General features: G+C 40.9%; 1 protein-coding gene across 1 annotated transcript in view; it reads right to left on the minus strand.

The window, feature by feature from the left end:
• Positions 1–540: 540 nt before the first annotated feature.
• The window catches only part of LOC123768990 (uncharacterized), a 221,510-nt gene continuing 207,212 nt past the window's right edge, over positions 541–14,838 (minus strand). Inside the window, exons 5-6 of the mRNA XM_045759915.2 lie at positions 8,657–8,855; positions 541–6,162 (exon numbers count right to left, since the gene is read on the minus strand). Of these exons, the coding sequence (XP_045615871.1) occupies positions 3,909–6,162; positions 8,657–8,855 (2,453 nt within the window). The 3' untranslated portion in view covers positions 541–3,908. The remainder of the gene's footprint in view (positions 6,163–8,656; positions 8,856–14,838) is intronic.

The raw sequence follows: 14,838 nt of genomic DNA on the forward strand, positions 1-14,838 counted from the left end.
CACACACACACACACACACACACACACACACACACACACACACACGCTGCAAACCACAATAGCATGGTTAATAACATTTCATTCACACGGATCATCGGGGATTCGAACTCGGGCCTGAAATATACGAGGCCTGAATTCGAATTTCCGATGATCCAAGTTAATGAAAGGTTATTACCAACGTTATTGTAGATTATATATATATTTATATATATATATATATATATATATATATATATATATATATTTATATATATTAATATAATATATATATAATATAATATATATATATAATATAATTATATATATATAATATATAATATATAATATGTATGTACGTGCCGCATTTGACATAATCGTTGACTGTAGTGTAGACAATAGTCCTTTGGATTTTTGTCTTATTTTTCACTAACGTATTCCTCACGCATACTCACGATCAAAACATTCACACCAGCAACAGAAACCCAAGTCAACGGTATCCTCTTTCATATAGCAGCACTGTGCTTACACATGATACTATTGGAAGCAAAATAAAACAAAATCTGTTCTTTGGCATCACCATTTTATTGCAAAAATACTCATTCTACAAAATTACGGTACAAAAATACAGTAACATTTAGAACACGTGTTGGGGTCGCTACATTTCCATAAATATCCTTACGTATTCCCCTGCACAGGACACACTGATCACCACGGAAAGATACTGCCATACCGTGACCTCTACAACAGACACTAGAATGGCCTAATACATATAACATTTTTGTTCAATGGAAATACCTAATTTTATTTTTTTGTTACAAATAATACAATCCTAATTATTAAATACCTTTACTAAGAATATTTGTATATTTTCTCTGATTAAATAAAATTATTGTTGTTTTTAATTTTTTAAATGACTAAATATATATATATATAATAAATATAAATGAATGTAGTCACTGATGCTATTCTCATTAAATTAACTTTATCAACATGTCTGGAAGTCTTAACAAAGGAAGAGATGCCAATTGGGATCGTAAATGCCTCGTGCAAGGACCTGATTTCTTACGATTCGATTAACGAAATAATTTCAATCGTGTGGTAAATTTAATCACCGTAAGTTCCTCTTCACTCAAAAAGCATTATTTGTGTAGAGTGAATCTCTTGTATATATATTACATCACTCAAACAAGTTGATGAAGTCTTAGTGGATAGCGTCTCAAATTATTGTAGACTTTACGCAGTCATTAGGTCAAATTTTATGAAAAATTCGTTCAAATAATGTTTTATTTTCAGAAAGACTATTAAAAAAAATCGTATATTATGTTGCATCTGAACTAAACAAGAAATGGTTCATAACGGATTATTTTTCTCACATAAAATTTAATATATGCTTTTGCATAATTTTTCATTTGATCTGTTCAAATAAATCACGATTTAGATTGTGACGAGTAAGAGCCCAGTTTCATTTGTGCCATTCCAAGGCTGCTGGACATGATATAAGAGAACCAAGTACAAATCGCAGCTGTGACCACACTCTGGAGAACCTCATAGACTTCAGAAATTATCAAATATTAAAAACAGCCGCTTTTGGCAGATATCTTTCAAGGGCGGTTCTTTCTCATAAAACATACACATCTCATTTCACACGTTATATAAGCTACCTTGGCAAAGTTCCACACTTTAAACACCTGACTACAACCAAACATTAAACAGCTTTCGATATGTGTAAATACGCTTTTTTTTTAAATGTTTAAATCTTTTTTTTCTTTTTTTATCACAATAATGGTTAGAATTTCACCGTCTCTCTCCCTGTTCAGTAAAAGCCACGTACTAACCTAGAAGGGAACACTTTGTCGTGGTGTTTTGTGCAAATCATGTTTCTTTCGTGTATTAACAGGCATACGCCATGAGAATCTAAAAAGCTGCTTTGCATACATCGACAACATTCGAAATAATTTTAAAGTTCCTAGTCACTATCCCTGTAATAAATACGTAACATACTTCCTTATATCTGTAAATTACATTTGGCCATATTATAAATACAAAATTATTTTATACACATTCATATAATTTAATGTATTTGAAGCAGCCCCTTACATTCTAAAAGCACAGGCCAGAAATTCACAAACCAACAGTTCAAAAGTCTTCCCCTGTTCTTAATAAAACAAGTGATTCTGTTACACTGACCCGGGGGTGTTTATCACAGTCTCCCTCCTGCTACAAGAACCAGGTCAGTTGAGTCTCGGGTTAAGTGACCTCTGGACCAGGATTCACAGAGTGGTTACGATTCGACTGGTGAGAGCTGTGTACCTCTTTTCTCGAATCTTGCAGCTTAGAATGTACTAAATTGTTTATGAGCATCGAAGAGCTACGAATCCGACCATAAAAATCACAACCTTAGTTTAAGACCGAACTCGTAGCGCTTCGGATCCCGTAAACTGTACAGTAAATACCGACTAAGCGGCATGATAAGAGTGAGTGCAAATCTCGCAACTCTACATGGGAGTGTTCTGTGAGTGCTGGTCCTGCCTGTCCGCCTGGACCAAGCCCGTGGTTCAGTGTGTTTTTGTGGTCTGAAGAAATTACAGTAAGATCAGTAGGGTGAAGGAAATGAAGGGTATAATATGATCAGTGTGGGGGGGGGGTAGGGGTTAAGATAATAGGAAGATCAGTAGATACGGGAAGTGAGGATTATAGTAAGCTCATTAGGGTAAGGGAGGTGAGGATTCAATTTAAGGAAGAGATAGAGCTGTTATATTTTTTTGGGTAGGATTCTGAGGTCACTATGTAGTGCCTCTGTTGTGTTTGGCAAGATAAGGTTGTGAGACAAGAATATAAGTGATTATTTTTTTTTTAGGTTTTTATATATAATTTATATCTAATGCGTTGTTATCCTGTTACTGAAGGCTGTGGACATTTGAGTTTGATCAATATATTGGAATCATTATTGTGGTAGTGGAAATTATAAGGAAAAGGTTTTAAATGCTAGTAGTAGTGAGGACTGGGAGTCATGGGGGTAATATTATTTTTTTAAACCATGTACGGTGTGAGGTGATGTCTTAGGCCAGATATGCGTGAATAGGCTTCATTAAAATTTAGGAAAATAGGAGGGGGGGGGTTATATGTAAACAGAACTTATTCAAGCTTCAAGTTAGCTTTTGTAATGAATTAATTATTTGGTCGTGATCATTCTTTTGTCAAATGCCATCAATGTTATATATTTTTTATTTAGACAAACTCAGATGTCGGACAGACTGAACCCACTGATCTAGTTGGTGAGCTGGGGACCTGTTTTTTTGTGTGAGCTAGAATCTCGAGCCAGATATAGAGACAAAGAGCATATTGTGTAATGGTATTAAGAGACGTGTGCAGAAGGAAAGCTGGTGTGGCAGGCATATAGGAGTGGGTCAACGGGGCATCAATGACACCATATTGCAATACTATCATGCCCTATGTCCTCGAGAGCCAGAGCTTCGAGACGCTGTTCAAGATGTGTAAGACCATAGGCTGTGTCACATCAGTGGGAAGAGCGAGGCCTATTTGTCTATGAGTATGAAAGAGTTGTGAACAGGATCCGAAACGGGGCATATTTTCCTCCCTTTTATATGTAAGGCATGGCGACTGATATTAGGTAGAAATATCACCACTACTCTCACAGACGACTAGGGAAAACCTTCGTGGGTGTACAAAGTGTTCATCTACCTAGAAAATTTATCTCTACTAGTTACCTGTAAATTAAAACAAAAAATATATATAAGTATGTACAAAGTGTAAGAACACCATTGAATCTCATGGAAACAAGTTATACAAAACTGGATATAAAAAATTAGCCATGACAAGGCGGCCAGTTGTGGTAAGAGGAGGAGAGGCGGAGTCGGGGAGCTAAGGAGGTAACTTCCTATTTGTGTCACTGACTCTTTCTCTCAACCTCAGTAAATGTTTTCCTTCTGGAAGTTCAGTGGAAGAATGACTTCCCGAGTCATCAATCTTTGGGCCTCTTTTTTCTTCTTCCTCTTGACTTTACCTCTTTGGTAGATCCTGACAGCGACGAGGGCGGAGGCAAACACCAGCAAGCAGACGAGAATGGCCACAGCCCCGAGGATCAGGTAGAGCCATGGGACGGTGAAGTAGAGGCAGGTGGTGCGGAGTTCATCTGCACCGGACGGGCAGTGCTTCACCCCGTCACACCACAGTTCGGGGCTAATGCAGGCATCTAATTCAGGGCACTGGTGAGGGCAGGAGGCAACCGTGGCACGCCCACGCCCTCCCGCGCCCTTCAGGGACTCCAACGCCGAGGGGCGTGGCTCGCGCCGCACCTCAAGCCACGTGAGCTTATATGTAGCGGGTTCCCTGGCTAGGTAACGGATAATGAGGCTATCGGGGCGTGGTTCGGACAGATCCAGAGCCGTGTTCCAACCCGATGAGAATATGTCCACACTATCCGTGCCGCCTGCCTCAGGGCACACGGCTTTGATGGGTCTGGCTGTATGACTGCCGTATACCACCACCCTGTTCTCTGTGGAGCAGCGCTGGCTGGAGGCATGGTAGCCAGGGATGTTCAGGTACAAGTGGCTGTGCTCACGAGCCACGATCTTCCAAGGATATTCGTTACATTCGGCGAATTCTTCGTCACTCCGAATAACGATCGACCCTGTCGAGCCCTTTAGGATTCGTTCGTCGGTACATTCTCTCGTTCTGGTGAACTCGTACTCGGCATCGAAGAAAAAATCATTGAAATCCTGGCTCCAGTTCATCTCCTTGATTGCAAACTTAAGCTGAACGAGGCGAGTGTGGCTGATAAAATTTGAGGGCGTGACTCCAGCATCACACATACACCCGAGAGGGAGGCGAGTGAGGCCCCAAGGCTCCTCCCACAACTCTAGAACCGCTGAGCCAGGCAGACGTGCGATGCATTCGTAGAGGTTCGATTGGAAATTGTGAATCGTTCTGCACATGTTGCCACGAAATCCCACGTTCGTGATTTTTATTTTTATTGCTTCTCCCGGTAAGGTCTGAAAGGTGTATTTACACGAGAGAGAAGATTTCCCTCCCCGACCATACAGAAATACATTTTTAGGAGAGCTAAAATGTCCCTTAGGGCCTTGTGCACTGGTAAACACTCTGTCACAGTCACTCCCAGACTCGTTACCAGACTGAAATAAACTAACAAATTCGAAGTGAATGACGTAATTAAGTGGAAGAAGACTGGTTCCGTCCGTGAATTCCTGCAAGACGAAAAGGGAAGGCCCTGTGGAGAGAAAGCTCTCTTTAAACGAACACGGCTGGCTCACTGTCCCTTTCTGACGCGATCTGACACAAATTGGCGGCAACTGATCATCGCAGTACTCGCCCATTAAGGACGAAATTGCCGACTCTCTGCTATAAAACATCTTTCCGTCGAAGAGAGCCAGGCGGTTACGACACGGGGTATAACTGATCATAATTTCCTTCTTTCGTGTCCTGTGGTATTTGGTAAAATATAACCAGACAATCTCGTCCCTACGCCCCTGGAACTCGTATGAGCAGGTGGCGTTGGCGGGAAGAGCGAATATTGGACTAAGCACCACCCCACTACTGCTACCGAAGCTTTTAATGATCTGTCCGCACTGCATGCTGCTTACGGTATTGGGGTTATGCTTCATGAATAACACATGAGCCTCTAGTTCAAACCCCGTCACTAAGTTAGCAAGATGGTTCATCATGCCCGAAGTTGCTGTTTGAAACACCACCAACATCTCCGGCCCGCTGGAGGTGATGTTAGGGATGGTAGCGGTACCACACATCTTGGCTAACAACGGCGCTTTCTGCGACCCGCCATCGTACACCAGCAGGTAATCTTCAGGCGCGCGGCATTCGTTATCCTGCTGAAGGCGAGCCTCTGGCGAGACACGTCCACCGTGGCCTTTGCGACCGACCTGTACCAAGCGGTCGTTATCCTGACTGAGGGTGACTACGGGTACAAGATCCGGCGAGGGCGCCGGCAGGGACTTCACCAGGTAGTAGCAAGTCACGTTGCGAGGGTACAACCCGGGGAAGTTTGGGGACTGGAGACGGCACTGACGAGCCCTGCAGCCTTGGAATACCCGGCTACACGCGCTGTTGCGCACCACGTCTCCCCGGTACTTGGTCGCGCCGCCCCGTCCGTAACGCACGATGGCACGCTCGCGTCGCAGGAACTTGTACCTGGAAGGAAACCAGTAGACGGTTTTAAGAGGCAAGGTAATGATAACAGAGAGATGACCCGAGAGAGATGTCTCTAGAGGGATTCCTTCTCGTGAGATGACATGTAGAGGAATTAACATTGACCTGTAATCTCTCTTGCAGCATGTCGCAGGAAATTCATCAATAACTGCGTCTCACCCTCTATCAATAATCTGGTACATTTCATTTCCATCTGAAATTTATCCCTTGAATAGAATAGTTGATTCTTTAAAGAAAAAATTAACAAATACAAATATAATTCCCCATTTCCCTATTGTGACAGTTCCCTACTGTCACATACATACTGTAAGTAGTACTGAAATACGTGAACACAAACACTTTAATCTCATGTAATCAAACAACAGTGTGAACACATAATAAATGTAAATTCAAGATTTATTTATTTTGGTTTCTATTAAAAAATATATAATAGTGTTCTCATTCAGATCAAAACGTTGTATACATTATCTGTTATTTCTAATTTTCCTGTCTGTTTCTACTTTATCCCTTCATTTGCATAATTTTTAATTGATCTCTCTGTTCTTTAAGAATTTTGTGATATCTGGAGTAGAACTTTATTTTTCTTTTTTTGTACTGAGTCGCCTTCTCGCTCTCTTGGCAACATTAGGTTGGGTACTCAGAAACGAATTACTGGAGAATACAATGCAGACGGGCTCTTAGGAAGCATGAACTTGGGATATTTCATACTTGATGTGCTCCAAAGGTCATTATTCCCTCCTAGGGGTCATTGCTAGGTCAGTGATGCCCTGCAAAGATCGTCGTATGACTCTTCATGCCCTCCGATGATCATTTTGTCCCTCCAGTGAAGATGCCCTCCAGTGCTAGACTTGTGGTGACTTCTAAGAGTCGTTGCAAGATCAATGATGCTTTCCAAGAATAAGGATTGTAGACTATCGAGGAAATTCATTTTAAATAAACTCGAGATTATTTAAGCTTAAATTAGGTCTTTATTTGAATTTTATTAGCATATTATACCAATATTTATTTTATTTCTGAAATATTATTCATATTTATTAAACGTAAAAATGGATAACGGTTCAGATATTGGATAACGAAGGAAAATTAGATAACGAAAAGAATCCGAATTCTTTTGAAAGGGATGTTTATTTACTGAAAAATGTTGGAAATACATTGCAATTTTATGAAGTCCCTTTGCAGAAGGAATTATATATAAATATGAAAAATATTCGCCATACAACATTCAGAGAACCTGACAAAATACTTTGAGAATTACCATTCCCTTGCATGGTTAGCGCTGCAACAAGATATGCTGGGGTATTTCAACACACGCGTACTGAACATTGGTAAGTATCCACATAGGAAAAATAAAAATAAATTAATCCGAGCGCTGTCGTGATTCAACACATTTTCAAGGAAAACAGAATGTGTTGAATCACAAGAGCACTCGAATTAATTTAGTTTCATTTTTCCTGTGTGGAAACTTAATGCATAACTAAGTCACATGTTTTTCGTTCTTATTTTTTTCAAGTACGTTATACGTTCAGTGAATACTTAGTGTTGTGCACACTGAATATACCAGTGGGCACAGTACTGAGCAAGCTTAATATGCGCAATGGGCATTAATTACACCTGAGTGACGAATGGCGTTTGCAACGAAGTGCGCACTAATTCCTTGTACGGCTTCGTCCTATCGTTCAATCATTCTGTCGTTAACACATATATCGCGCTCACATTTTCAACACCATCGCGTTTGAAAGAAATCTTGTATCGTTCATTTCTGAAAGAATGAATGCATAGTATGGGAGTATGAACAGTTAATATACAATTGCGTATTGAGCTTTAATGCCCGGAAACTTACGAGTTGAAAGGGTCTACCATTCGATAAACGAAAGTTGCTAGTCCAGCTAACAGGAGATTGAGATCTAACATATTCTTGAGTAAGTCTGTTTGCTTATTCTCAACCGCTTGAACCCTAGTTAGTATCTCTTTTTTCCTGGAGACTACGAAACTATTCCAGCCTCTAGAACACTTTTTACAATTGACTGTATGTTGGTTGCATCTTCTATGAGTATTGCAGAAATTACAATTTATCTGCCCCGCTCGACGTCCTGCCTAATAAATCACTCGACAATTTATTAGACATTATAATTAACAATTAACACATATAGTTTTTTTGTTTCATGCACATACATGAAGCTAAGTTGGTTATATAGGGATCACTTTCGCACACTCTTCTTGATAATTAAACTTGACCTAGTTATTAATGTACCAACTCTCTCACTCTAAGCGTCATGATAAGTAATTTAAATAACTAAATAGAGGAATTAAATACTTTTTGTACCAAAAAAAGGGCACTAACTTCAGATATTTAAAGTTGAGAAAATTACTTACGCACTTACACAATACATAAAATAACAAACAAAGTGACTCAACCTACATAATTCAAATGGCTTAGCGACCATTAAACTTACTAAACTTATCACTGTATACTCACTTGATCTTGAACTTGAGGGGATTGTCGAAGTACTCCCCCTGGATAGTGGAGGCAGTGTGGAGGGTGATCGCCACGGTGTCCGTCTCGCTGTAGTAAACATTGAGACCGGTTCCCTCCCCGCACCACCTGCCTCCACGCTCTCGAAGCTTGGGCTCCTCGATGCTCACGTGGTCTCCCTCACACCCACCGACGCGTCCTCCTGCGGTATCAAAGGGGAGATATATCGTCAGAATCAAGTAAAATTTTAAAGGGGAATAGTATAGCCATATACGTATACCCCTTTAATATTTAACTATAACACATGTTCCTCTCTGGTGTAGGTGAGTGGTTATATCATAGTAGAAAAAATAATGGGAGACGTGTTAGAGGGATAGTTTGTGTGATTTCCCCTCTCACCACATGCCCGTCCCCCTGGTGTAGATGAGGGGAAACGAACCACGAGGGAAATTGAGGGAGCTGTCTACTGGATGGGATCTCAGTGATAACCACCCATGTGTCACCTAACGTAAATTGTGAATAGAAGAGAGAGAGTGGAATTGTGTGTGTGAGAGAGATAAAGATATATATATATATATATATATATATATATATATATATATATATATATATATATATATATATAATATATATATATATATATATATATATATATATATATATATAATATGAAAAAAGCTAAAACAGAGATTTAGCCATATTTGGGGCAGGTAAATGGGTGTAATGGTAGGTGTGGCGGAATAATGGTAGCCTGTAATGGGAAGAGTAGAGGGGTGAGATCCATTCAGGGAAGGTTGTAGGAATTTACGAGATAGTTAACAACATGGGGGCGCAGGGAGCGAGTCTGGAGGGACTCCTAACGCGAGAGGAATACGTGTTGACCACATTATGGTTGAGGTCGTCCGTGTTGGCCACATTATGGTTGAGGTCGTCCGTGTTGGCCACATTATGGTTGAGGTCGTCCGTGTTGGCCACATTATGGTTGAGGTCGTCCGTGTTGGCCACATTATGGTTGAGGTCGTCCGTGTTGGCCACATTATGGTTGAGGTCGTCCGTGTTGGCCACATTATGGTTGAGGTCGTCCGTGTTGGCCACATTATGGTTGAGGTCGTCCGTGTTGGCCACATTATGGTTGACGTCGTCCGTGTTGGCCACATTATGGTTGAGGTCGTCCGTGTTGGCCACATTATGGTTGAGGTCGTCCGTGTTGGCCACATTATGGTTGACGTCGTCCGTGTTGGCCACATTATGGTTGAGGTCGTCCGTGTTGGCCACATTATGGTTGAGCTCGTGAATTTTGACAAAATTATGGTTTATTTGCACTATTAATTATGTTTATCATTATTGTTATTATTACTTTTTTATTAATAATATTTATTCGTATTATTATTAACTATTATTGTTTTATTTCTTGATACTTCCTAATTGTGCTTGCCACTTTAGTTTTTGGAAAACATAAGTAAATTAGGAGCGTTGCAAAATTCAACTGAAAACAGAGTTTTATTGAATATTTTTTTTGTGTTGCTAACAAAATGTTTTAATATATTAATTTTTCGTATTGATATAATTTTTCTTTTTCGTAATCTTAATAATTATTATTATTTATTATTATAATTATTATTATTAGTTACAGTAGTAGGATAATTAGTGGTAACAGTAAAAATTTTAATGGCCATTATAGTAGCTGTACAAGGTCTGTGAGATTAAGACACAAGGAAATGGTTACTACTTGTACTTCAGTTCACTAGTAATAAGTGTAGATCAGTCGAGTTTGAACATCCAGGCAGGTCCCTCGCCAGTTAACACCTAGAGAAAGTTATATATTCCATCCCATGTCTTTTCTAGAATTTATTCCTAAACTTTTGTGGCACTAATGAGATTTTTAAAAGCTGGGAGTAAATACGAAGAAAAAGTATCTTCTTGAGACGAGGCTGAGGGTTCAGCTGTTCAATAATCAACAATTTTGTATATATAGATTTGAGAGCCAAATATAAAATCCTAATGCTCTGAGTGAATGTCCAAGAGAAGAGGTGATATGTTTGAGACTCGTTGGTTTTTCTTTGGAACTATATTATGTCTAAGAAACAATATTTCACTGCAGAAAAAAAAAATAATTATTATCCTTCAGGGTTATAATTTATCTTTAGGGTTAAGTCCATGATTATATTATGGTTAAGGTCGACCATATTGACCACATTATGGTTGAAGTTGAGATTTATTAATCTTTTAAAATATCATTTTTCCAAATTCTTTATATACTGTTTATACTTTTTAAATGTTGAGAGTAAAAAACTGAGGTTGCGGTAAATAAATGTTTTTTAAGAGATGATTGAGAATTTAGGCAGACGTTAATAATAACATAGGTAGAGGGGAATACTATGTGATGAATAATTAGTTAGGTTAAGGCGAGTAATCAATTGATTCGAGGTTCTCTACAAGTTTGGTTTGGTTAGATTAGGTAAATTCTGGCGTTTCATGCGGTCTCAACAAGCACATTACTTGAGCCTAGCTATACTAGAGCGCGAATCATGCCTCACGGGCCTTACAGGACCAACATGCACACCACAAAACACTGGTGGGCTCATGGCCGTCCCTGTATCGTTTATCCCACCTCGACTCTCGCTAATGGGGCAATTTAAGGTCGTTCACTTTACTGGGCGGGTGGTTGCTGAGGCAACTGCCCCAGCCTGCCAGGCCTCGTGACCCCACTCAACACACGCACACACAAGTTATGTTGTTAGTGTATGGAATGCACTTGGAAGTGAAGTAGTGGAGGTTGGCTCCATACATAGTCTCAAATGCAGATATGATAGAGCTCGAGAAGCTCAGGAATCAGTACACCAGTAGATTGACGATTGAGAGGAGAGAACAAAGAGCCAAAGCTCAACCCCCGCAAGCACAACCAGGTGAGTACACACACACACACATATATATAACTGAACACTCAAACCCCAGAAGTGACTCGAACCCATACTGCCAGGAGCAACGCAACTGGTATGTACAGGGACGCCTTAATCCGCTTGACCATCACGACCGGACATAAGGAAGTGATAGCCGAAGCTATTTGAACCATTTTGTGCCCCAAAGAATGAGGTGATTTGATAAAATGCTATGCCCAAGATTACCATCCGAGTGCCGGCGGGGAAGTGGTTCAAATAGCTTCGGCTATCACTTCCTTATGTCCGGTCGTGATGGTCAAGCGGATTAAGGCGTCCCTGTACATACCAGTTGCGTTGCTCCTGGCAGTATGGGTTCGAGTCACTTCTGGGGTGTGAGTTTTCAGTTGTATATAGTCCTGGGGACCATTCAGGGTTGTTTGCACACATATATATATAATAAATGGGTACCTCCTCTGGCTATTTTTGTGGGGACCCTCTGCCATGTAGAAAATATGCAGCATCCAAGGACTCAAGAGTACTAGTGGGTCTCTCAAGAGTACTCACTTAACTATGTCTCTTCGTGTGTAGTAGAGACAGCATCTAAGTCCTCCGAGATGAATTTTCCTTTCATGGTAAGTTCGTGTTGCTGTGGGCGACCGCTCACCGGAAAACCAGATCTTAATTTGTGTCAACTCTCTTAACAAGAATTGTTTCAGCTTTTAGAAGAGGACATTGTTGACATTGCTGAAGTTCTTGTAGGCTCTAAGCCATTGACTGGATTACTGACGCTAAAGTTAAGATATTTCTCAGCGAGAAAATGCAACTAATTTTAATAATTGGCTTCTTGTATGGTTTAAAAATTGTAATTTCATTTTATTTATTATGCAGCCAATATTGTAGTAGCCTACTACTACTATATCCGTCCCGTGTGTGTGTTAAGAGAGATCAAAGAAATACAATTTATCCAAATGCGTGTACCGAAAACACTTCAACTGAATACCTCTGATATACGTAATTACGACGTGTTATGTAAACAGGGATTTAATATCTTTTGAGTTGCTTTTGTTATGAATGCAATGGAAGCTCGTTTCAGTCGTTTCTCTGACCCAGAAAAGCCGCACTATTGCTCATCTTTTAAATGTCATCAAAGGTCAATCTAAGGCCTCAGGAAAGAAGGTTAATCCAGCTTGACTATTAATCACCTTGAAGCGGTATGAGATCAAGGAGCTGGGATATGATGATAGAAGGAAGGAATGGTGTCCAACGACTTGTGCCAGGAAGGGACCGGTCGCTGAACATCCTTCCTGGATGAACGTACGTTCACAGTTGTTCCAAGGTCTGTATCTACGGTCCCAAGGGCACAGTCCTGTATCTACGGTCCCAAGGGCACAGTCCTGTATTTACGGTCCAAAGGGCACCGTCCTGTATCTACGGTCCCAAGGGCACAGTCCTGTATCTACGGTCCCAAGGGCACCGTCCTGTATCTACGGTCCCAAGGGCACAGTCCTGTATCTACGGTCCCAAGGGCACCGTCCTGTATCTACGGTCCCAAGGGCACCGTCCTGTATCTACGGTCCCAAAGGCACCGTCCTGTATTTACGGTCCCAAGGGCACCGTCCTGTATCTACGGTCCCAAAGGCACCGTCCTGTATTTACGGTCCCAAGGGCACAGTCCTGTATCTACGGTCCCAAGGGCACCGTCCTGTATTTACGGTTCCAAGGGCACAGTCCTGTATCTACGGTCCCAAGGGCACAGTCCTGTATCTACGGTCCCAAGGGCACCGTCCTGTATTTACGGTTCCAAGGGCACAGTCCTGTATCTACGGTCCCAAAGGCACCGTCCTGTATTTACGGTCCCAAGGGCACAGTCCTGTATCTACGGTCCCAAGGGCACCGTCCTGTATTTACGGTCCCAAGGGCACCGTCCTGTATCTACGGTCCCAAGGGCACCGTCCTGTATCTACGGTCCCAAAGGCACCGTCCTGTATTTACGGTCCCAAGGGCACCGTCTTGTATCTACGGTCCCAAAGGCACCGTCCTGTATTTACGGTCCCAAGGGCACAGTCCTGTATCTACGGTCCCAAGGGCACCGTCCTGTATCTACGGTCCCAAAGGCACCGTCCTGTATTTACGGTCCCAAGGGCACCGTCCTGTATCTACGTCCTCCTTCTAAAGTCAACCAAAGGAGCGACATGTATTGACGCTCCTAAAATCATACCTTTTACAAATGTACAAATGGAAGGTATAATGTACCTTCATTTATAAACTTACATTTATAATAAATGGAAGTTACCGTCCAATTTAATAATTAATCTAAGGGATTTCCATGTAAGATCTAAGAATATTGATAATAGATAATCTTTTTGAAAACTATTTATTGAACTTGGTCGTGCCTGTGAAGTTCTTTTCAGATCAATGTAGCACTCTGTAATCTTTCATGATGAAATACATGTGGCCTCGCCAGGGACATGATAAATAACTTGTGTGACCTCGCCGAGGTCACGAAAATCTCGTTCATCACACTATCATGCCTTGGGAAATATGTAAAAGTGCGAGCTTTATAACAGAACTGCTTTGATATGTTGGGGACGTTATCGGGCGACCATCTCTGTTGGAGGAAGCGCGTTTCCGCTCTGGTGCGTGGCTAAATCTATACTAAAGCTTTCCCCTTTATTATTCTACTTTCGGTTGGTACCCGTGGTTTCCAGCTGACGTTTTCACTGGGATTCAAGATACAGTTCAGAGGATATAGCCTAAATATATATAGAGATTATTCGTAAGACTCTCGGGAAGTTAGCTTAAGGTAATAACAAGAAACACCAGACACACACAGAGATCACACTAACGTGATGCATCAAATGAACATGACGCAGGTTCGAATCCTCGTCACGGCCCTTGTGGATTAGTTCAAACACCAGACGTCCATCTGTGAGGAGAGGATGAAGGTGGGCTCCTTTACAATAGTAAAGTCTTGGCCTTAGTACTAAGACAATGAATCTGGCTGAGTTTTAAGAGAAACGTAAGGTTTCAAGAGCCTCACTAGTTATCCGAAAAGTGGTAGGAGCTTGAGAATAAGATTACTGAACTCGTTAGAACAAGCTTTCTCAACGGGAGCGATTGATGAGCTGAGCGATCAATATGGGGCGATATATTATTACTTACAGGTTGTTCTTACAAAAATAATTCTTTCTGTATTATTCCTAAATTAAAATATACCGATTTGGAGTTTAACGTACTTATTCCAAATTCATGTCCTTTCTTCAGTCTGACGTAAACATCTTATAAACATGTTGCGTTTTGTATAGG

Source organism: Procambarus clarkii, chromosome 64 (genome assembly GCF_040958095.1).
Source record: "Procambarus clarkii isolate CNS0578487 chromosome 64, FALCON_Pclarkii_2.0, whole genome shotgun sequence".
Classification (NCBI taxonomy): domain Eukaryota; kingdom Metazoa; phylum Arthropoda; class Malacostraca; order Decapoda; family Cambaridae; genus Procambarus; species Procambarus clarkii.